Source organism: Meles meles, chromosome 14, assembly GCF_922984935.1.
Source record: "Meles meles chromosome 14, mMelMel3.1 paternal haplotype, whole genome shotgun sequence".
Taxonomy (NCBI): Eukaryota; Metazoa; Chordata; class Mammalia; order Carnivora; family Mustelidae; genus Meles; species Meles meles.
The window spans coordinates 76,361,258-76,383,615 of NC_060079.1; the positions used below are offsets into that span (position 1 = coordinate 76,361,258).

At 42.6% G+C, this 22,358-nt stretch overlaps 1 protein-coding gene across 1 annotated transcript in view; it reads left to right on the forward strand.

Moving 5' to 3' along the window:
• The first annotated feature begins 827 nt into the window (after positions 1-827).
• LOC123956095 (integrin beta-like protein 1) overlaps positions 828-22,358 on the forward strand; it is a 177,796-nt gene continuing 156,265 nt past the window's right edge. The window contains exons 1-3 of the mRNA XM_046028330.1: positions 828-841; positions 1,282-1,599; positions 2,535-2,752. Of these exons, the coding sequence (XP_045884286.1) occupies positions 828-841; positions 1,282-1,599; positions 2,535-2,752 (550 nt within the window). The remainder of the gene's footprint in view (positions 842-1,281; positions 1,600-2,534; positions 2,753-22,358) is intronic.

The window sequence follows — 22,358 nt, forward strand, 5'->3', positions numbered from 1 at the left end:
GCTTTGAGGGTCCCACAGCCTTCAGCTGAACCCCCACTGTAACTGCCTGCATGAATCTGAGCATGGCAGTCAGTTTTGAGCAAGAGGTCATTCTTTGTCCTTGGTGTCTTGATCTTTGTTATGGGAATAAGAAGGTTTTCCTACTCTCTTCTAACTCTTCCCCATATCCACCCAAATTACTTCTCTTCGTTCCTCCTCCTTTAGCTCAAATGCTACCATCTTGAGTCGATCAGGATCTCCAGCTAATCTGGAAGTAACCGCCTTCCTCTTTCTTTGCACTTTGTCCTTCTGTATTTGTGTTTTTGATGAATGTCCACTGCCCCCTTGGCTCCCATGAACAGTCTCTTGAATTCTTCAGTTGTGTCCTCTCTCTCTGGCACACAGCCTGGCCCCTGATAGATGCTAAACCTGTGTTTGCCCATTGAGCCAATGACTGTGTGGTTATTGTTTAAAAGCAGAGATAAAATATACTAAGTGACTGGCACAGAGTGGATTCTTAATCAGTGGCACTGAAGTTTTTTCAATGCAGTCGACACCATGATCAGACATTTTAGGTTTCTTCATATTCTGTTCGTGGGGGAGAATGGGGTGAATCTGGGACAATTACAATTTGAACTATCCAAGACAAGAAGAAAAAAATGTGGTGTGATAAACTCCTGGCCCAAACAGCCAGGAGCATGACACACTTTTTGAAGGCTTAAGAAGTGAAAAAAATCCATCATTTAAAACAGAGAATAAAAAGTACAAGAAAAAAGTTGCATTTATTCATTGGGCTTCCCCTGCAACAACTCATACCCCAAGTAGTACACCTTCTTAAAAAGCCTGCGATGGGGGAGGGGAGGTATGGGGAAGTGGCTGGGTTATGGACATTGGGGAGGGTATGTGCTCTGGTGAGTGCTGGGAAGTGTGTAAGCCTGACGATTCACAGACCTGTAGCCCTGGGGTGAGTAATACATTATATGTTAATAAAAAAAATTAATAAAATAAGCCTCTGAGGAAAGTAATTCTCCCACCCAAGTGCTCGCGCTGATTGTCACCAGCGATCCCCTTCCCCTTGATATCTAGTGGATGACTTTATCTGTCTTTTTAATATCAATCAGCCCAAATATTCCCTTGTCAAATATTTTTCTGGGGCCTGCACTTGAAGAAAGAGACGATTTTCCCAAATCTGTGAACAGGACTTTTTTTTTTTTTTTTTAATGTCAAAATAAACCATCTGCTTGTACAACTGTTTCTAATTACTTCCCTGCCTAGACTCCGCACTTGAGGGTTTGGTACCAGCACCCCGCCCAGAGCGGTGCCGCTGCCCAAATCCTCGCCAGCAGCTCATCCAGGCGCTCCCGGCTCCCTGCAGCGGCCCGACCTGCACGCGGTGGTGTCTGTGTGTCCGTCCGCAGGCGGCCTGCGGGTGGCACCTCTCCCTGCCGCGCCCTCCCCCCCTCCCCACCGGGAGTCCCACCCAGCAGGAGCCCCGCTCGCCTGCACTGCCCAGGAGCTCAGCATGCGTCCCGCAGCCTTCAGCAACTTCTTGCTGCTGGCGTCCTCCCTTCTCTTCGCGGGCCTGTCAGCTGTTCCTCAGAGCTTCTCGCCATCTCTGAGGTAAGTTTGGTTTGTTATTCTTTGAGAGGAACCTGCCCTGCTTTGCGTGGTGGGGCTCAAGTTTGCAGGATGGCTGCCCCGAGCCAAGAGCAGTTAGAAAGTTGGACCCGGGATAAACTGTTTCCAACCTGTTCCTATTCCTTTCCGTGGGTGTTATTTCGTGTCCGTCCTTTTATTTTTTTTGTCCTTTTCCGTGTTTGTCCTTTTCCTTTGGAAAAATACCATGAATAAGTATAAAAATATATTTATACGTATAAGATGTATAAATATATTTCCTCCTATTTTACTACCGACCAGGAGAAACTTCTGCTCCGAGACTAAAGTAATCCCCTGTGCACCCGGGTGTGCTCCTACCTTATAAAGCAGAATTGTTTCACAGGGTCTGTATTAAATTATTGCATTGCATTTTCAAAGAGACGTTGAGACGCATAATGATAGCCAAACTTTTTAAAAGTATAGTTTAAAACACTGCTTAATGCAACTTTCAAAAATACGCCCTAGACTGGCGTAACCCGTATGGCTCTTCCTACATATCCACCTCTTCTTGTCATAAAACGGCTGCCCTTGGCCAGCAGCTAGCCATGGGACTTTTTAAAGAGGACTGAAAAGTCAGCCAAATGTCATCCTTTGCATTCATTTGCATCTAATCTAAATGTGCATATAAGATTCAGTAGCAAGACACCAAGAGGCAGGGGCGGATCTCCTCTGTCCACCTGGAAGGCGGTCCTATTCCTAGGTGTGCATTTTGGGAGCTGGTCATTTCTCTTGCGGTGATCCATGGGTGGCCCCCAGAGAGAGGTGGAACCTCAAACTTCCTTCCTGTGAAGTTGAACGTCGCCATAGGAGTGGGCACTGGGGAGAAACGGGGGCTCAGAGTCAATGGGGGCAGTGTCTGCTCTTGACCTCGGCCCCGCTGTGGTTTGCCGCCCTTGCAGGAGCGGGACCGGTGCCGCGTGCAGGCTGACCCGGGCGGAGTCGGAGCGCCGCTGCCGGGCGCCCGGGCAGCCCCCAGGGGGCGTTCTGTGCCACGGCCGCGGCCGGTGCGACTGCGGGGTCTGCATTTGCCACGTGACGGAGCCCGGCGTGTACTTCGGGCCCCTGTGTGAGTGCCACGACTGGGTGTGCGAGACCTACGACGGGAGCACCTGCGCAGGTAAGGGGCAGCCGGCGCACCGCGGGCGCGGGGGGCGCACTCTCCGCGGGGGCTTCTGCCCCTTCCCGGGAAGAGCCTCCGAGGGTCCTTGTTAAGTGACTTTGGGAAGTGACGACCCTCCCCCATCTTCCTAGCGCTCCTCCACTCTGGAATCACGTGTTGCAACACTCTTCTCCGGCCTGGCGTCCAAACTTCGGTGGAAATAATATTGTTAATATTCACTCATTTAATTATAACTCTCCTTATGACGGATGCAATCTCCCACCTTCCTCACAAGGGTCTGGTGGGCTCCTCTAGCCGGATCACGACTGTTAACCATATTCGCAGAACATAAGCCTCTATTTTCTTTTTACCAAGGAAAAGCGGGAGAATATTCTTTCCCCAAATTCCAGGGGAGGGGGCAGGTTGTGTCTTTGAACTCTGATTTGCCTTCTTATGCTTAGGATTCGGTTCACAGATAGAAGTCCGTGTCAGAAAACGGTAACAGGGAAAAAAAAATATTAAGCGATTCAGACTTACTTAGAAGTGATTGCTTTTGTATTGTTTTAGCGGCTTGAATTTTTCAGCTGCAGTGAAACTTGGTATTTTTGGAAGGGTGGAGTAAACATAAATTCATTTCTCTGGTACATTTTAAAGGAGTGATTCAGATTGTCATACTGGAATGGGTCAAGATATTTCTTGGTAGGGAACACCCCTCGCCTGTACCAGTTGCTCACGAACGTGCCGCTTACCTGAGTCCGGAGACTCACTTGGGTCACTGGGAATGATCCAGGCGCTCCTTTGGTTAAAGGAGGACACGGTGCATTCCAACCAAGGTTTGGCAAATTATAAGGGGGAAAAAATCACAACTTATTTTATGTCTTTAAGCATGAGAGTCCAACACTAACAGGGAAGAAGGAGTTTGTAGCAAAATGGTTTTTTTTCTTGGCCCCTGGGCCCAGAGATGTCTAGTGAGAATCTTTAATATGCACACCGCTTGGCTGCAAAGTGGTCATGTCAGTAATTTGGAAGGGCACACGTGCTTCTCTGCGGTTTGTTTACCCTGTACGGGCTGGGGCTCAACCCTTCAAAAATACTGAAAATCCACAGCTCCTAATTTTAATGTTGTCTGTCCCCCAGGCTGCAGTATTATTAAGGGCAGCCCTTTGGAATGAAAGCTAAGTATTGTCTAATATTTCATTCCAAATTTGACTGTTACGCGGCTTCTCTGGCTTGTACTGCCTCTGGCAAGGTCTCTTCAATATCATGGGTTCCGAGTGCATTTTTTCAAGACATTTTTTTGAATTGTAATTTCACTGGAGAGGTAAGAGGTAAGACGCAGTGTTCAGGTGGTGAAACTAGTTATGGGTGCCATCAGGTAAAACGTTCCTGTTGAAGAAGCTTCTCCGGTTCCTTTCTAGAAAGTTCTGCAGAGAGAATGCAATGGCCTCTGGTGCCCTTGTTGATCTCCCATGGAAAGTGATTTACTGTTTACCCGTAACATCTGAATCACTGCATTCTTTCCTCCCAGATACAAATGCCGCCCTGAGTCATGTATGGTTTTGTTTGCATATGTACATATTCCCGTGGAAGGCAAAATGCTTCTCTTTTATTTCAAGGTTGAATGAAATAACTGTGTGCCTTTCCCATTCTCCGCTTTGTGACTGATGCCCATTGAGGGCTGCTCGCCTGGGCCTCGTGCAGGATCTGCTCCTGCAAAAGCTCTGAGGACATATGCCAGGCAGGTGAGATCTTTGCACACAGCATGCGATCGGGCTGCCTCGCCAACGTGCCAGCTTGGACCGTGCTTCCAATGTGGCTTCTCCATTCCGTCTTCAAGAACAAGTTCCTCTGTTGCCGCTAGGAAGAGAGAAACATAGCAAGTTGTCTTCTATGTTTTTATGTGCACCTGGACTTTTTACCTCTGTAGTGTTTTCTAGAAATAGAGTAGCTTTCGTACACCTCTCCACCCCTTTGAGGAAAATAAAATCCTGTTCTGATAGTGTAGCCTAGAGTGGCTTAAACTCTGGGATCTTGGGGAGAATTTCCGGGAGTCACATCCCAGCGCCACCAAGTAACAGCTGTGTGAACTTGGGCAATTACTTCAACTTTCTGAGCCTTGATGCCTTCATCTGTAAAATGGGAATAACAACAATACCTTCTTTACAGGATAGCTCTGACACATGTAAAACGCTTAGAATAGTGTTTTGCCCAGAGTGCTCAATATGTATAAATATATGTATAGGCATATAACAATATATATAATATATGCTGTATAATATATATTATTATATATATGCATATATATAATATATTAAATTATCACAAAGGTGAGCTAGGATGGATGGATGGATGGATGGATAGATGGGGAGATAGGTAGATAGATAGCCTAGCTTTGTATTTATTGGACACTGAATGCCGTGAGAGCAATTTAGTTTTCTTAATGTAGCCTGGGCCTGTTATTGATCCAAAGCTCAAAAGGTCAAGCAAGGATAGTCATTTTGGCCCAGCCTCAGAGCAGCTGTATTAGATACACTTTGAAAGTCACGTCCGTTGGGATTCTTATGCTGTCGATCATAAGAAAGACACTTGTTTTCGTTTAAGCCTAGTTAAAAGTGATTACATTTGTATTAATTATAACTAATGTATAATCCGGTGTCCACTTGTAAATGGCACATGAATCTTCCTTGGACTGCTAAAGGTCCGGCCCAGAGTTTATTCCCGTGTGGGGGGAGGTCAAAGGAGAAGTAAACTAATGTGGGTGGAATATTTCTTTGAGAAGAGTAAAAGGTTTGGTTACATAAGAGGACTTTCAGCTAATATTTCAAGGCATCCCTGAGTAACCATTTGAACAGGTCTGATTAAACTTAAATAAAATATTGTAGTTTTAAAAAATCTTTTCTAGGGGCATCTGGGTGGCTCAGTGGGTTAATCCTCTGCCTTCAGCTCTGGTTGTGATCTCAGGGTCCTGGGATCGAGCCCCGCATCTGGCTCTCTGCTTGACGCCCTCTCTCTGCCGGCTGCTCTGCCTACTTGTGATCTCTCTCCCTCTGTCAAATAAATAAATAAAATCTTAAAAAAAATCTTTTCTAATCACTTTTGAAATATTTCACTTAAAAGAGTTTCAATTTTAGTGACCAGGAAGAGCTAATTGAATGGAACTTAGCCAATACCTGTGAGGTGCTGTACATTTTACTAGACCCTCTGCTGTTGAAAGGTATAGAAGATGAGGACAATATGACAACTTCCCATTGAATAGGGAGATGAAAATACCAAATACCCGTAATGCAATGCAGATTATAATTTCTACAAATGTCTTTGAGGGTTTCATTGAGCAGGAAATAAATACTGTGGCTAAAGTCCTTGAGAAAGAGGTAAGCTTTGACATAAATCTTTGTGCTCGTACGTCCCTGGGGGCCCTCAGTCTTCCTACCATATCCATCCTTCCATGCAGTGCAGGAATGTTACGGTGTATGAATGGCAAGAGAGAGCTGTGCCAACCCCCGTTAGTACCTGGCTCTTCTTACACTTCATCCAGGATGCAAGTACTGAGTCTTTTCCTTCCTTCCAGAGCTCATCTTTGTGGTCTAAATTCCCTGCCCCCATTGTTTCCCACACCACTGCTGATAAGGAACTCCAGGCTTCTGGGCCGCATCTTAAAGAGTGACTGATTGCCCAGCAGTTGCCTACATTCAATGCTTGACATGATCACTTGCCAACTCTGGAGCTCTGGGCAAGTTACTCAAATTTTTGCCACTCCTGTTTCCTTATATATGAAATGGGTAATAATATTATCAATGGGGACAATAATTATGCTAAAACACATGAGTGGTTAGTGAGTCATTGGAGTTACATGCTTACTTACGTCAGAGGCCTCTCTGCTACCCTAGCTTGATACTTGGTCCTAAAATATTAACTCCCAGAGAAATGGTTTTCTTTCCACATTATATCTTCCTCTGGGTTTAAGCCTATGTTCACCTTTCCTCCTTTGATTATCAGTGAGTTTTTGGAACCATCTCCCTGCAGACGTCATGCCTTCTCCATAGTGTCGAGGCTGGAGAGCTTTTGGCTCTGGCCGTCTCAAGCCTGAGACTTACTGGATCATGTTCCAGCTTGCGGGATGTCTAAGATTCTGACCCCGGTTTCTGTCTTCATCTCAGGAACTTGACTTTTGTGTTCTTGTCCCTGAAATCTTCACTCTGATCTATGGTTCTAGAGCCATGCCCTAAAAATTGTGTGAATAGTGTTTGAATCTGGCATTTTTAGTCATTTTCTTTACCGAAAACCCTGAGATTTCTGCACATTTGCAGGGTTTACACTCAGTGCCTGGCTCCTGCTGATTCTTGCCTCCCCCTCGAGATGTCTGTATTTCCTGGCTGTTCATCTCCTCCAAAGCTTTGTTCTCACGTGGTTTGATCCCAGAACCCACTCCTTCAACTTCCAAAAATAGTAAAAGCAGCACAGTACAAAACACAATTGAAACAGCTCACCTTTGCAGAGTTTTTGAGTTCCGTAACCATTACTGAATGTCCTGGAGACACCAGAGATGGGGTAGTTTAATCACAGATGTGTAAACAACGTCAGATATAGTAATCATTCTGGTTCTTAAATCTCCCAGTTTTTTCAACCACGCCTCCTTCTTAGAGCTAAGGGTGGACATGTGATGGAATTCTGGCTTGAAGGGGTGTAAGTGGAGGTGTTGTGGGGGAACTCAAAGGGAGCTGACTTGCGGGGAAGTGTTTGTTTTGCCCATCCACCCTCCTTCCTGCCTAGAATGGACCTCATGCCAATAGCCCATTTGGATCCAGAGATGAACATGGCGGCCACCTATGGGGATGGCAGGCACCCCGGCTTTCGGGGAGGCCACGGAGCTGACACATCAGTCCTGGATTGCCTGTCTCTGGACGGTTTTTGCACATAAAAACAATAAACTTTTGTTGAAGTCCCTGTCACCTGCCTTACTTGCAGTGGGGACTCCAGCAGTTTTGGTAAATTCTGCAAGACTCGGTGTGTTCATCTCTGTAATGGGATATAATGAACACTCTGGGGAGAGGTATTGCAGACTTTAAGTGAGAAAATACACATGAAGCATCTAATAAAATAGCCAGTGTAACTGTCACTCCCAGTGGGAGTTGTTAGTTACCGTTATTAACCTAGACTCTCTAAGGGGATTATGCTAAGGCCAAAGGGAATATATCTTTGCTTTACGTGTATTTACTAGTAATTGACTGACCAGTGATGGACATGTATTCCCTGTGCCTGTTTCTATAGGCAGCATAGACTGCTTTTCTGCCTAGCTGTTTTTATGGGGGTATTATTTCTATGAGAAGATGTAATTTTTCAAAATCTGGTGACCAAAAATGAAATTGCCAGAGAGAACACATTGTTTATGTATTAAAATATTTTTTAAATTATCCATTTTTTATCCGTATTTAAAATTTATTAAAACATCACACATGTCTGCTACAGAATCTCAAGCAACACATAAATACATTGATAAAAGCAAGTACAGTGAGGTTGGATTTTATCCAGAAAAGAGATTCTACATCTGCGCAAAATCAGACATTTGACGTTTACATGAGACCCTGACAAATGTGCAGGTCCCAAGTTCATGACACCTTCTCTCAGTCTAGCGCGGTAAACACTAGCAATGAGTGTTTATTCCATGGCTATTTCTGTGTTTACTCCATTTTTGGCTTTTGGCTGGATTTGAGAGGAGTGGTAGCCGGAGTGCTCTTTTGGGGCCCCTCAGCTCACTCGGGGACGTCCAGCAGGAGCATCAGCCCATGGAAGTGCCGTCTCTTTCACATTCCCTCTTCACCCCACTTGGGACTCCCGCTCGCTGAATGGAATGACAGAATCTCTACTCTATTTAAATGATTATTCTATCTTCCTTTATTGCCAAGTATTTACCTTCAATGCCTAAGCACATATAATTGAATTCAGGTGAGTTAGATTTGTGTGTGCGTGAGTCCTCTTTCGTCTGGTCTTCAGCATAACCCCTGGAGTCAATCAATATTTAATGTGGGGCGCGAACTTGGTTTTTCCCGTGGTTCTGTACATGTGTGTGTTGTAAGCATGCGACACACACATGTTTACACACCCTCCCAGGTCTGTTTCTCTCCCTGTCTTGCTTTTCCTCCCCTTAAGAATATATTGCAGCTCTCATTCTAGCTTAATAATATATAGAATTAAGAATTTTTATGGGTGTATGATGTCCAATAGTAAGGATTTATTGCTTTATTAAATGATTTGCCTATTAGTAAATGTTCCAGTGGCTTCTGTGTTTCGTTATTGTTGGGTTTTGTTTTTTTTTTTTTTTAATATAGGAGGACTTTAAGCAGTATTTTCAGAATCCAATTTAAAATTGTGTACACGGATGGGCACACAGCTCTGTATCTCCCTTGTTCTTGCGTGGATATGCAGACATTTCCAGTAAGAGTGAGTTGGGTCCCCAGGCACATGGGAGGGAGCCGTAGGCCAACAGAACTGTTAATAAAAGTGTCTTCATACGTTGCTGATCTTGGCGAAGGGAAACTTCAAATCAAGTGGAACTGGGAGATCTGAAGCCTTTGTCCTTAGGGAAATTTAGATTCCAAACCCGGTTTGGGATTCAAGGTCAAGAGACACATCTGAGGAAGAGGAGAAATACGGTATAGCGGAGACTGAGAATACCAAGGGGATTTACCGGGGCATTTTTAGGCCTCCGCATGGGTAAATTCTCAGGCTATTTTCCATTAATTCTTAAATTGATAAAGATAGAGAGCTGCAAGGAGGTTGCAAATCTCATTTTCTTTGGAAAAGAGTGCTTTGTCTTTTCAAGGATCACATTTCCTGGCAAATAAGAAACTATATTTTGTAATAGAACTCATTCTTCTGTCTACTCTAAATCATCTTACTTAAGGCTGGGTAGAAGAATGATGGCTTTATAAAGGGAGAAGAAAAAAAAGACCTTTATAAGGATGCTCACTGGCTTGACCTTGTGTCCTTTCAGTCCTAACTTAGGCCATAAGACAAGTTTCTCTGCCAAGAGCCCTATCATCCTCATTGTATATAGTCACTAGTTCAAGCATCAAATTATTCCAAGTGAATAGTTGCCCACTCTAGTTTTCTGTTTTATCTGGATACTTTCTTGGGAAAGGCAGGCCAAAATACTTTTTTTTTTTTAAAGAGGTCAGTGAGTTTTGATACTGCTTAGAAACTTCTCTTATGGCAAGGCCTTAACTGTAAATCATGATTTAGTCAATGGGAGAGAGTAAGGAGCCAAAATCAGAAAATCAAAACATGGCAAATGTATTTCCTTATTGGCCATTACTGCTTTGTCAAAGCTATCATTTTCTGCTGTGCAAAATAGTTAGACAAAACCAGTTATTTTTCTAAACAAAATGACTTGGCCACTTAAGCCTTTTCCTCTCCAAAATATAAAAGGCAAGTTACAGATTTTTTCTTCTCTCTCTCTCTCTCTCTCTCTTTTTTTTTCCCCCTGCTTTCTTGGTCAACATCATTAGTTGTATAAACTCCAAGAGTCATCTTGACATGAAATAATTCATTTGTTTTAAGAAGGAAAGTATTTGATTCTAGCTGTGTCCTGGATCGACTTCAATTGCCTGCTTGGAGGAATCTGAGTTTTAAAAATTAAAGCTGTGTTAGTAATACTCAAGAATAATGGGAAAATATCTATGTCTGTTTGAGTATGCTTTGCTGGAAAATATTTTTGTATGTATGAATTCATTCAATTCTCATACAACTTTTAAGAGGTAGTCAAAATTGTTATTCTCCAGCTGTCATATTAAGGAACACTGAGAAAAAATTACTCCCCCCCTCAAATCAGAGGAGGCTTCTCCTCAAACATATTAAAGTTGCCCTGAAACCACATACTTAGGGAAAATATTTTCATGAACTTGGAGTCCTGAAATAACATAATTTTGAAGGACCTCATTTTTATATTTAAAAATATGTCTTCTGTTGGTTTTTTTCTTGGAAGAGCAGATTTTCATTCTCATTTCTATCTTATGCCAGGGATAATGCACCTAAAAGCTCCAATGCTGGGCAGAAGAACACTTTATTCTTTTAATATCAAAAGAAGTCCAGGTAGCAGAAAGCATTGGGACTAACTCTCATACCAACAAAGAACATTTCTCTCAGCTGTAACTGATGTTCTTAGAGGGATCGCACTTACCACCAACTCTTACCAAAATAAGGGTTCTCCAGAGTCAGCAAGGGGAGAAACTTTCTGTAACCTTTGATTTTCCTGGTCTGTAAGAGTCAAAGAAAATGTAGATAGGAGAGTTGAATATATATTTGTTACTTTCATGGACATTGGGTAGTGTTATTTTGGCTACCAAGAGTAAATCACATTTTGGGGCACCGAGGTGGCAAAATTCGTTGAGTGTCCGACTCTTGATTTCAGCTCAAATCATGATCTTAGGGTCATGGGATCGAGCCCCGAGTGGGGCTCTGCACTTGGTGGGGAGTCTGCTTGAGATTCTCTCTCTCCCTCTCCTTCTGCCTCTCCCCTACTGCCCTGTGCCTGCTCTCTCTCAAATAAATCAATCTTAAAAAAAAGAATAAATCACGCTTGAGATGATCTTTTGCTCTTATAAAATTATTCATGATATGAAATCCAGACTTTCAAATAACATGCAATTTTTAATATCTATCTATCTATCTATCCTTTTTGAGAACAAACCCATGGTGATTAGCAGAAATGTGCAGTGAGGGAAGACAGTGTCTCTAGAAAAGTGAACTTTTTTTTTTTTTTAAGATTTTACCCATTTATTTGACAAAGAGAAACAGTGTGAAAGGGGACACAAGCAGGGGGAGCAGGGAGGGAGAAGCAGGCTTCGCACTGAACAGGAACCCCGATGTGGGGCTCAATCCCAGGACCCTGGAATCCTGTCCTGAGCCCAAGGCAGTTGCTTAAGGACTGAGCCACCCAGGCGCCCCAACAAGGGAACAGTTTTGACTGGATCACCGCGAGGGTGCCCTTTGCTCTTCAGAGGTGCGTAAGTCACTCATCCATCTGCCTAGGATTCTTGAAATTCTGCTTCTATGTTTCACCCCTGCCAATGCGCTGCCTGTCGAATTTTAAGACTTGAGAGTGACAGTGCACCGATCTGTTAATAAATAATGTAGTCTCTGGTGAGGTCAGTGATCTTTCCTTCGGGAAAGCTCAGTGAGCGGGTTTGGATAGGATGAAAGCGCAGAGGCACACCGCTCTGGCATGTGGCTGAGAATGGGAATTAGAAAGCAAAACAAATTGTTCTTTCTCCGCCGTTGTTACTCACTGTGTGCCCTTCCGTAAGTCACTTGGCTTCTCTGAGCTTCAGTTAAGTTAAATTCAACGAGCATTTATTAAACGTCTCCAGAAAGATGACTAGCAGAGGATGGGGCAGTGGTAGCTGGGAGATGGGAGCCATCAGAAAGCGGTGGGTGCTGAATCCAGAACCTTCTGTTTCAGGAATGGGGTGGGAAGATTTTCATTTCAGACGGTTGACCGCTACAGAGAGATGTCCTTTGACCTTCAGCTTGCCTTGGAAGCTTTACTTTGAGAATTTTTACAACTCTCACTCTCAAAAATTATTATGTAATGAGTGCCCAATGCCTATGATACCTGCCTATACTGTAATATAGGCATTAACATTCTGTAACGTAGACTTGGCGTTTGTTAAATTCCCAACTATCAGTACATAGCCTATTAAAATACAATAAAAGAATATTTGTGCACATCTTGAAATATACCCCCAAAGTAAATATCAAAAGCCGTATCAAAGCCATAATCGTCAAATCAGAAACCAAGGCAGTCTGTGCTGTTCTCTGTGTGGGACAGAACTAGTCATACTAGAGAGAGAACCGAGTGTGAGTTACAAGAACCACGGATGAATCATGTGTATGGGGTTATCTGGAGGAAATAATGATGGTTTGGAAAACAATTCCTTTCTAAAAGGGCAACATTATATGGGATGTACTTTAAAAAATGTCTGTTTTGGGTGCACTGGTTGTTCAGTGGGTTAAAGCCTCTGCCTTCGGCTCCTGTCATGATCCCAGGGTCCTGGGATCGAGCCCCGCATCGGGCTCTCTGCTCGGCAGAAAGCCTGCTTCTCCCTCTCTCTGCCTGCTTCTCTGCCTACTTGTGATCTCTGTCTGTCAAATAAATAAATAAAATCCTTTAAAAAACAGTCTATTTAATTGTAATAATGGATCTAATAGTGGTATTGTGGCATCGAGATAAGGTAATGATAACACAGCTTCTATTTATTTAGGATTTGCTGTATGCCCCTTGTGCTCAGTTCTCACAGTAAGCCTACTGGTCTTGCCGTTCTAAAGACAATGAGCTGAGGCTGAGACAGATGAAATGGAAGTTTAAGATCATATTGTCTGACACCATAAGGTGTGGCATCAGTCACTGTCATATTGACTTACAGCATTTAGCACAGTGCCACCAGGTAACAGATGCCCAAGCATATTTAAATTTCTTTCCTGCAATTTCTGATGAGCATATGCGGTCCTAATCCATAATAACCAGGTGCTTTTTCCCCATGTGAAACTGTGAGAAGCAGAACAGCGAGAGGATTGAAGGAGAAGGACCCTCCAGGTTCAAAAATTGGCTCTACCCATTATGAACTACATAATCTTGAGGAGTTAATAAATTTCCCCTTGCCTCTGTTTCTTCCTCTCCTAGTGTGACTTTGAGAGTAACGACTCAGGAAAATCCTGGCTTATTGAAATCGCTCATCAGCAGCTACTCTTACTGTAACTGATCTTATTATCAGGCTGTTCCCATATCACTGTAATTATATGATGCACCCCTCAAGGGCCGCAGTGGATTTTCTCTAATATTGTCTTTTTTTTTTTTTTAAAGATTTTATCCATTTGTTTGAGAGAGAGACAATGAGAGACAGCATGAGCGAGGAGAAGGTCAGAGGGAGACGCAGACTTCCCATGGAGCTGGGAGCCCGATGGGGGACTCGATCCTGGGACTCCAGGATCATGACCTGAGCTGAAGGCAGTCGCTCAACCCACTGAGCCACCCAGGCGCCCTCTAATATTGTCTCTTAAGACTTTATTGTTACTGCTGCAAGAATGCTGCATTACAAACTACCCCGATATTCGGTGGCTTACCGGAAAACACCAAAACCCACCTTTTTCCCTTCATTTTCGGTGTGTGGTTCACGACTCAGCCGGGCAAGGCTGGATCCCAGAGTGTGGGCTGAGTTCCATGTTACCCTTCTGCTCTTGGGGTATGCTTTTGGCGTGGGGGTCTAGAGCACTAGAGGATAAGAGGAAATACTCGGTGTTCTTGAGTCGCCTGCACATTATGCCCACAAACTACTGGGCAGGGGAAGTGACATGGTCAAGCCCCGAACCTGTGCTCTGCCTTCTCCTGGACTCCGCAAGGTGTCATGGCGGGACAGGATTCAGCTGGTGGCAGCAATTACTCCCTCAGTCTCGAGATTTAACATAGGTATTCCGATGTCGCGGCTCCTCAGCGAAATTAGTTGATTGATGTGATTATAAATATCTGATATTTAAATTTAATTTGGAGGTAAATATGTTTCAGTTTTAAATGTAACCATATTAATTATACAGGAAATTATATTGATTTTTCTGAAGGGGTAAGAAAATTAAAAAGAGACGAGCAAAAATATATCCAACAGCTAATCTCTAGTGAGGGAATTCATATGAATCTCATAAAAATGAACTCCCTAAATATAGACTTAATGTCCTGTGAGTCAAAGGGGAAGTGTTTCTTTCCACTGTACTTAGCTATACCCAGTCTGTCATTTTATGACGTCTTTCCGCGGGTCTTTGCATAAATGCGTTCTCCAAATGCCATAAAACACAGTGGTTTTTGGAAACCCAGAGTATTGATATATGTCACGAGGCAGGTTAATAGTTGTCTGTTTTCGTATGCACACTCAGTAAGCCACTTAACTACTTTTTGCTAAATTACTCGCTTTAATTTTCACACATTTTTCTACTTTAAAAGAATGTTTTATGTAGAATACTGTGTTTGGTTACTTGAATAAGCTGTTCTTGGAATTTATCTTCTAGAACTTCAAAAGAGCAGTGGAATCAGTCAACATATTTGGTATTATTTGGATTTCTGTTTTTCAGATTTTAAGCAACGGAATTTATTTATTGAAAGAAGAAAAGAGAATATGAACAGTTTTAGATCGTGTGAGCTGTCCCACAGCTGTTGATTGGTTGGTCAACCATTGTAAACTGACAACATTGTTAGGTAGATCATTAACATTTTTTTTTTTTAAAGATTTTATTTATTTATTTGACAGAGAGAGAGAGATCACAAATAGGCAGAGAGTCAGGCAGAGAGAGGGGGAAGCAGGCTCCCTGCTGAGCAGAGAGCCTGAGGTGGGACTTGATCCCAGGACCCCGAGATCATGACCTGAGCTGAAGGCAGAGACTTAACCCACTGAGCCACCCAGGTGCCCATTAGATCATTAACTTAATGGAGAATGTATTTCTTGTTTCTAATGAGGAACTAGAGGTCCGTTAGGGACTAATTTTTCCTAAACTTTGCTTCTGAAATTCAAAATAGTTTTATTGGAAGTCCGTTATGAGTATAAATATCTTTGACAAAAATATGTGTGTAATTATTACAAAGTGTGCCTGTATAAATTAGTCACTATCTTTAAGAGTTGAAACTCTGGGGGTGCCTGGGTGGCTGGGTCGGTTAAGCTTCTGACTCTTGACTTCAGCTCAGGTCACAATCTCAAGGTCATGAGATCAAGCCCCAGGTCCATCCAGCTCCACACTCAGTGTGGAGTCCGCTTGACATTCTCTTTCTACTTCTCCTGCTCCTCATCCCCTCAAACAAATAAATAAATAAAATCTAAAAAAAAAAAAAAATTGAAGCTCTGAAAGTGGACTGCTTTCTTATCTATAAAAATCCAAGAATTTATATGTAAAGATATTAAACAGAAGATGTACATATTGGTGGTGTATGTGTATAATTATTATGTCATTTTTATGTTCAGTTACCAGGTATTTGAAGCAATTACTATGAATTAGATTCCTCATTGGTAAGTGTAGGGGCTATAAAGATGAAAAGGTGCGAGACTTTTTTTCTTAGGAAATGGAATGGTGGGTTTGAAATTGAGTAGAAAGCAGTATTGAAGAGGTGCAAAGTGGCACGCATAGGAGGAGTCCGAGCTGTTTTGAATATAGGGAAGAGAGCACCTAGTGGGTATGGGAGGATTGGCATTGGCTAGAGGGAGGCAATAAGCAAAATCTGAAGGTGAACGTCATGGATGCTAGTCGTGCTCACTTCGGTCAATGGGTGCTTTTAGAAAAGCCATCCAGGGCAAGTCTGAGGAGATAATTGGGAGCGGCTCATAGGGAGCCTTTCGATACCAAAGAAAAAAATGACTATGGACAGGTACTGACCTTGGCAGGTAATGGTGAGCAGAGATTGGCTTTTCCAGGTGGACATATCAGGGACATTGGTCTTAGGATCAATGAGAAGACAGAAGTCTTTAAGTGGACAGAACAATGAGAAAGCTATTTTAATAGCCAATGGTGAAACCTAAGAATATTCTGAGTTACGGTGGTGACCCTAGAAAGAAAAACCGAAAGGAGGGAGGAGGCCCGGTAGATCGATATGATGGAATTGGCAGGAATTGAGGGTGGAACTGGGGAGGTAGGGGCAAGACCTAGTGGGTAGATGTAAACCGTTCTGGTCATACTGGTTTCCAAATATTCCAAGTCCTGCAACTTCCCTCCCCACCTCCCCCAGAGACACTTGGGCCTCTTTCTAATCGGAAACGAAAGGGTTAAGTCTCTGCTTCCCAGAGAACTCCCGTCCTGCTCTGGTGTTCAGCACTGGTGCTTTTTGCTCATTCCTGGTTAAATACTTAAAATATCTGCCACCTGGGAGAGTAGCAGGGGCTCTGCCAGGGCCATCCGTAGGAAACTGAGAAGGCGGTGTTTTTGAGGGCAAAAGGAGCAGGAACAACTCTTTGTAGAACAGCCACCTAAAGGTGTCCACTGGTGGCCAAAGGCTAATAAACTCCCAAAGATGGCGGTTTATCACATAACAAATGGGTACTAAGACCCTGAAGACTAGAAATTTAACGACCCCTGCCCAAATTCGCTACATCTGGATAAGTTTCTAGTTACTTAAATACATATTTTTATTTTGGGGTGTCTAGAACACTTTGACTCCTTAGACATAGGTAAGCATCTCTCATCAGGATTGCAAAAGATGAATGAGAAATGAAATTATGGGTTGTCTGTGAAACGAACACTAGTTGCTACTCGTACGTGTAGGGTTTTTATTGTTTCCAAAGTAAAATCAGATCTGTCTTGGTAATTATATTTATTATGTAAAAAGAGCTTCAATTTAAGTTCATCAAAATAAAATTCCGGGGCGCCTGGGTGGCTCAGCGGTTTAAGCCTCTGCCTTCGGCTCAGGTCATGATCTCAGGGTCCTGGGATCGAGCCCCGCATCAGGCTCTCTGCTCAGTGGGGAGCCTGTTTCTCCCTCTCTCTCTGCCTGCCTCTCTGCCTGCTTGTGATCTCTCTCTCTGTCAAATAAATAAATAAAATATTTAAAAAAAAATAAAATAAAATTCCACCTGAAAATACTAGAAATTTTGTTATTCAGAAAAGAAATCTAAGTATTAGTTTTTGTGTACCTCCAATATTTGATTACAAACTCTATGAAATTTCATTGTAGCATAGAATAAAGTAGATAAAACTTAAATAGATTATGAGACGTATGTTATTCTAATAATTGCCTCGTGAGTTGCCTTCATATGCTTCTAATGTCTAAACTCTAAGATGAAGTGATTTAGGCTTATTTGGGGGGCAGATGTCTTCCAAATACTCATAGGTGTATCAGGTAGGACATCTTTTTGGGGTCCAAGTAGTAGAAAACGCAACCCACGTATGCTTAAGAAAAAAAAAACCAATTTACCAGCCCACTTAAAAGAAATACTTAGGACAGTGTTTCTCAAAGTGTGTTCTTCTTCTTCTTTTTTATGATTTTATCTGTGTATTTAAGAGAGAAGGAGAGAGTGAAAGAGCATGAGCTGGGGGAGGGGCAGAGGGAGAAGCAGAATCCTCATTGAACAGAGAGCCCGGTACGGGGCTCGATCCCAGGACCCTGGGATTATGACCTGAGCCAGAGGCAGATGCTTAACTGGCTGAACCACCCAGGCGCCCCTCAAATTATGTTCTTGAACCGCATCAACTGAGAGCTTGTTAGAAATGCAGATTCTGAGTGCCTTCCCATGCACGCCCTTCCCAGTTTACTGCATCAGAAACTCACTGTGGGGCTCAGCAATCTCTCTGCATTACCAAGCCCTCTGGGTTGTTTTGATACATAGTAAAATTTGAGAAACAGTGGTCTAGAACTTAATCTGTCTTCAGGTGCAATTCAATTTAGGGCTCCAAGGGTACCACCAGGATCTGCTTGTGGGCTCTCCTGGGTTAGCCCCATTTCCAGGCTTCCCACGGTGATGAAGACAGCTTTAGCTGCCTATCATCACAACATCCTGTCCACTAGATTAAAGGTTTCACCTTGAACTGAGTCTTAGATACTGGAGGATAGAAATCTGGAGGCTAACTAATGGGCCAATATAGACGATATATATATTTTTTCAGATCTCTTTAAAAAGAGATAGAGGCAGAGGCATGTGATTGCCAAGAAGACCAAAAAAAAAAAAAAAAAAAAAAAAAGCGCGGGGAGGAGACATTGGAGAAAAGCAGATTAGGTGACTGGGGTAATAAAGACTATGTGAGAAATGAGAGGTAATGGTAAATAGCACAACAGGTTTTTAATATTTTAAAAATCTAGACCCCTTGCAGCTTTAAAACTGCATAAGCTATTTAATATCACGTTAATATTATAAAATAATAGTAATGATGGTAATCATTCATGCTAATTGCTATTCTTTCCTGGCTATGTTACTATTCATTTATTTAATCAATCCACATTTAACATTGTAAGGGACATAAGCACATTTCCAGAGTTCCACGTTTTACTTAGGATCATTTTAACACAAAAATGGTCATTTTGTAGATTTCAAATGTCTTTTTTTTTATGCTTTCTAAGTTGCATCAACCAAATGGGGGAGAATATTTTTAAAAATATATAAAGAACTACCAAAATACATTCTTAAGGTCAATATTTATAATTAAACATTCTTTATGATATTTTTCATAATGCTTCAGGTAACCCAGTGATTTTGATAACCTGTCTTATTTTTTGTGACTGTATCTTTAATAGATAATATGTGCAAATTTAGCACATTACCTGAACACATTAAATTTCATAAGAGAGAAATGCGTAGTTAGAACTCCAGGGCAGGTGTTGTGATCCTGTCAAATTGCTCAAGCTAATTTCGAGCCGTGTCAGGTCAATTGCTGGGAAACGTTTGAGGAGCACAGGAAATTATATGGGGCCTGTTGATAACAGCTTGTCCTTGTACTGTGACCTAAAATAATACCAAACCTGCCACATTACCAACCCTTTTGCTAACGTAGAGGATTGGCGGTTTGCACCAACATCACTAAAAAAGAGGAAATTAGAAGGATTTAAAAATAAGCTTGCAATCGTTGAAAAGTTGGCAGGGAAAATATAAAGTTGGCAATTATCATTATGTTTGCAAAAAAGTTCTTTTATAAATATATCTGATGCGTAAATTGTTTCAGTTGTGTTTTACAAGTTTGGGTGACCCTAAGGATTAGCTGCGGCGTTTTTCTGTCATCAGTTCCTAAACCCTTCTTCTGGAGAAGCGCATTTTATAAATGTGTGTGTTGAACCAGCCTACCAGGTAATTGTCAGGCTCAGACAAAGCACTGGCCCAAAGTAAGGAATTTGTATACTTTTCAAGGAAATGAATGTGGGGAACTTACAGAAATGTAGCCAATCTCAGCTTACACATTTTATGTCCTTCCTGTTATTTCAGGTTGGAAGGAAGGGTTAACCTCCCTAACTCAGATGGTGCTGGGAAAGATGAATGGTTAACTAAGTTTAGGTTCAGTGTGCACTTGGCCTAGGAAGGGCTGCATGTGGGGGTGGTGATAATCGAAATCTTTTTTTTTTAATATTTTATTTATTTATTTGACACACAGGGAGAGATCACAAGTAGGCAGAGAGGCAGGCAGAGAGAGAGGGGGAACCAGGCTTCCTGCTGAGGAGACAGCCCGACGTGGGACTCGGACCCAGAATCCTGAGATCATGACCTGAGCCGAAGGCAGAGGCTTAACCCACTGAGCCACTCAGTTGCCCCAGAAATCTTGGGGTTTGGAGGAGGAAATCAAGTGGACCTTGGCTGGGATAGGAGAGGGGATACTGAGGAGGAAATTGATTGGGGGCCCTAGGAAATGGAGATACTGACATTTGGCTTACACAAGCCCTGCCTTTCAGACTAGGGAACCAGCCGTTGCAGTGGCAAGTGGGAGAGTATGTCATTACAAAGGAGTCTGGAGTCAAATGAGCAGCAGCTTTCTGTACTGGAGGGTTGGAAGGCACGGCTTTTTCAGAACAGACTGCTCATTCTGTTGTGTCATTTTAAACGGAGTAGAGTCAACAGACTGTATGTCTTGACTCTAAAGAGTGGATGGCATTTCAGAGTTCATGCTTTTAACTTGTAAGTAGGGAGGGGCAGAGGGAGAAGGGGAGAGAGAATTGCAAGCAGACTCCGAGCTGAGCACGGAGCCCGACGTGGGGCTCGATCTTACAAACCTGGGATCACAACCTGAGCCAGAATCAAGAGTCCGACACTCACTGACCAAGCCACCCAGATGCACCTGTTATAGGCTTTGTAACCAGGAAGACTTAAGCTGACTCTGCACTCCACTTTGTGAGATCTGTGTGAGGATGTAAAGTTTTGAAGCCGGACAACATTTTTTGTCTGTAAGCTGAAGAAAGGGACAATTTAATTGAAGGAGCTCTTGGTTGAGCAGATACTATGTGCCCAGACAGGATGCTAGGGATCCTAGATATTGTTAGCGGAATTTCCCCTGCAGCCTTTTGAGAGAAGCATTACTGTGTTCTGACAACCGCGATAACAGTGTTTCTTCCTTACAGGATTTTGGACCATAATTAATGACACTAAGCAAACAACAAAAATCATGTTCCAGAGTAGGGATCAAACTCTACTTCTTTTGAGAAGTAAGCTATATATAGCTTTAAGATGACAGGTGTTTTTTTCCCCCAATTTCCACCCATTAAATTTTTATGGAACCATTCCTCATCTATTAACACATGGCATATATATGTCAATATATTGCAGTTCTCCTTCAATGCTTTGGCATGTGGCTCAGAAAGACCAGATGGTGTAGTTGAATATTTATAGGCTACAGGGTTAGAAAAATACTGGATCTATAGAATCTTGTCTATACTTTGGATAGGCTGTGCAACACTGGGCATGTTTCTTACCTCTTGCAAGCCTATTTCTCATAGGAAGAATGGAAATCATCTCACAGTGTCTTTACGAGATTAAGTGAAACAATGTAAGGGGACCCATCACGGGGATTAACAAGCATCGGATAATATTTTAAATGAAATATACTTGAACGAAAACGTGCAGAATAATTGTTTGCAAATGCCAGTCCTCGCATCTGTTGCAGAGAGATTAGTTTTCTGAAACGTGTGAATGGAAATAACGTTAGAGCGGTAGACTTTTCAGGGATTCCTGGTAAGATCCATTTTGAACAAAGGAAGTGAGTGAACTTTTGTTTTATTCTTTTCACACTAAAGGGAAAAAAGCCTGAATGTACTGCTGGGGATAAGGTCAGTGGCATCAAAGGACAGTGAAATCCTGAAGCACATGGATAAAATAACATTCAGTTTGTCTAACTCTGGTGAAAAAATAGGAACCAGTCAGAGGTGCACTGAGAGGTCTTGGTATGTGGATTGCTAGCTTTCAGAACAAGTAAAAGATAAATGTTTTCATTTCAGATTTTGTCTCAAGCCCTTATTTGTTTCAAGAGGAGCATTTAATAATAATGCGTTTCATGCAATTTAGTTTGTCCCCTGGAAATTCATATTAAAACCCTAAAGCCCAATATGACGGTGTTGGGAGATGGTCCTTTGGAAGGTGAGTAGATCATGAGGGTAGATCCCCCATGACAGGTTTGTGGCCATTTCTGAGAAGGGGAAGAGGTGCTGGTGGTCTCTTTCTGTACAATGTGAGGATACGGTGAGTCTGTTGTGTAAGCCGCTCAGTCTATGGTATTTTGTTATAGTAGCCCAAGTTGACCAAGACACACTTAAGGAGCTGCTGTTTCTCAGAGTCCTCTTAAGCCAGAAGGGGCAGCCCACCCATGAAGCCCATGAAGCCGAGAGTGATTAAAATAATGCTGTACACAGGGGGATGAGTACTTTGCTGTTCACTCACAGGGCAAAAAACCGTTCATTCTGGCTGGGATGATTGTACAGGCGGAGTACTCTTTGACAGGACTTGAAGAATGCAAGGGATTGTATCTCTGGGGTGTGATAGCTTCAGAGGGGTGGGAACTTGTAAATGGGGCAGAGAAGAGGCTACCCTCCAAATAAATGTATTGACCAAAGAAGACAAACCTAAAAACGTAGGCCAAGTCAAATGAAACATCTTTGGTTCCGTTTATCCTCTTGCTTCAGATTAATCTGATGGAT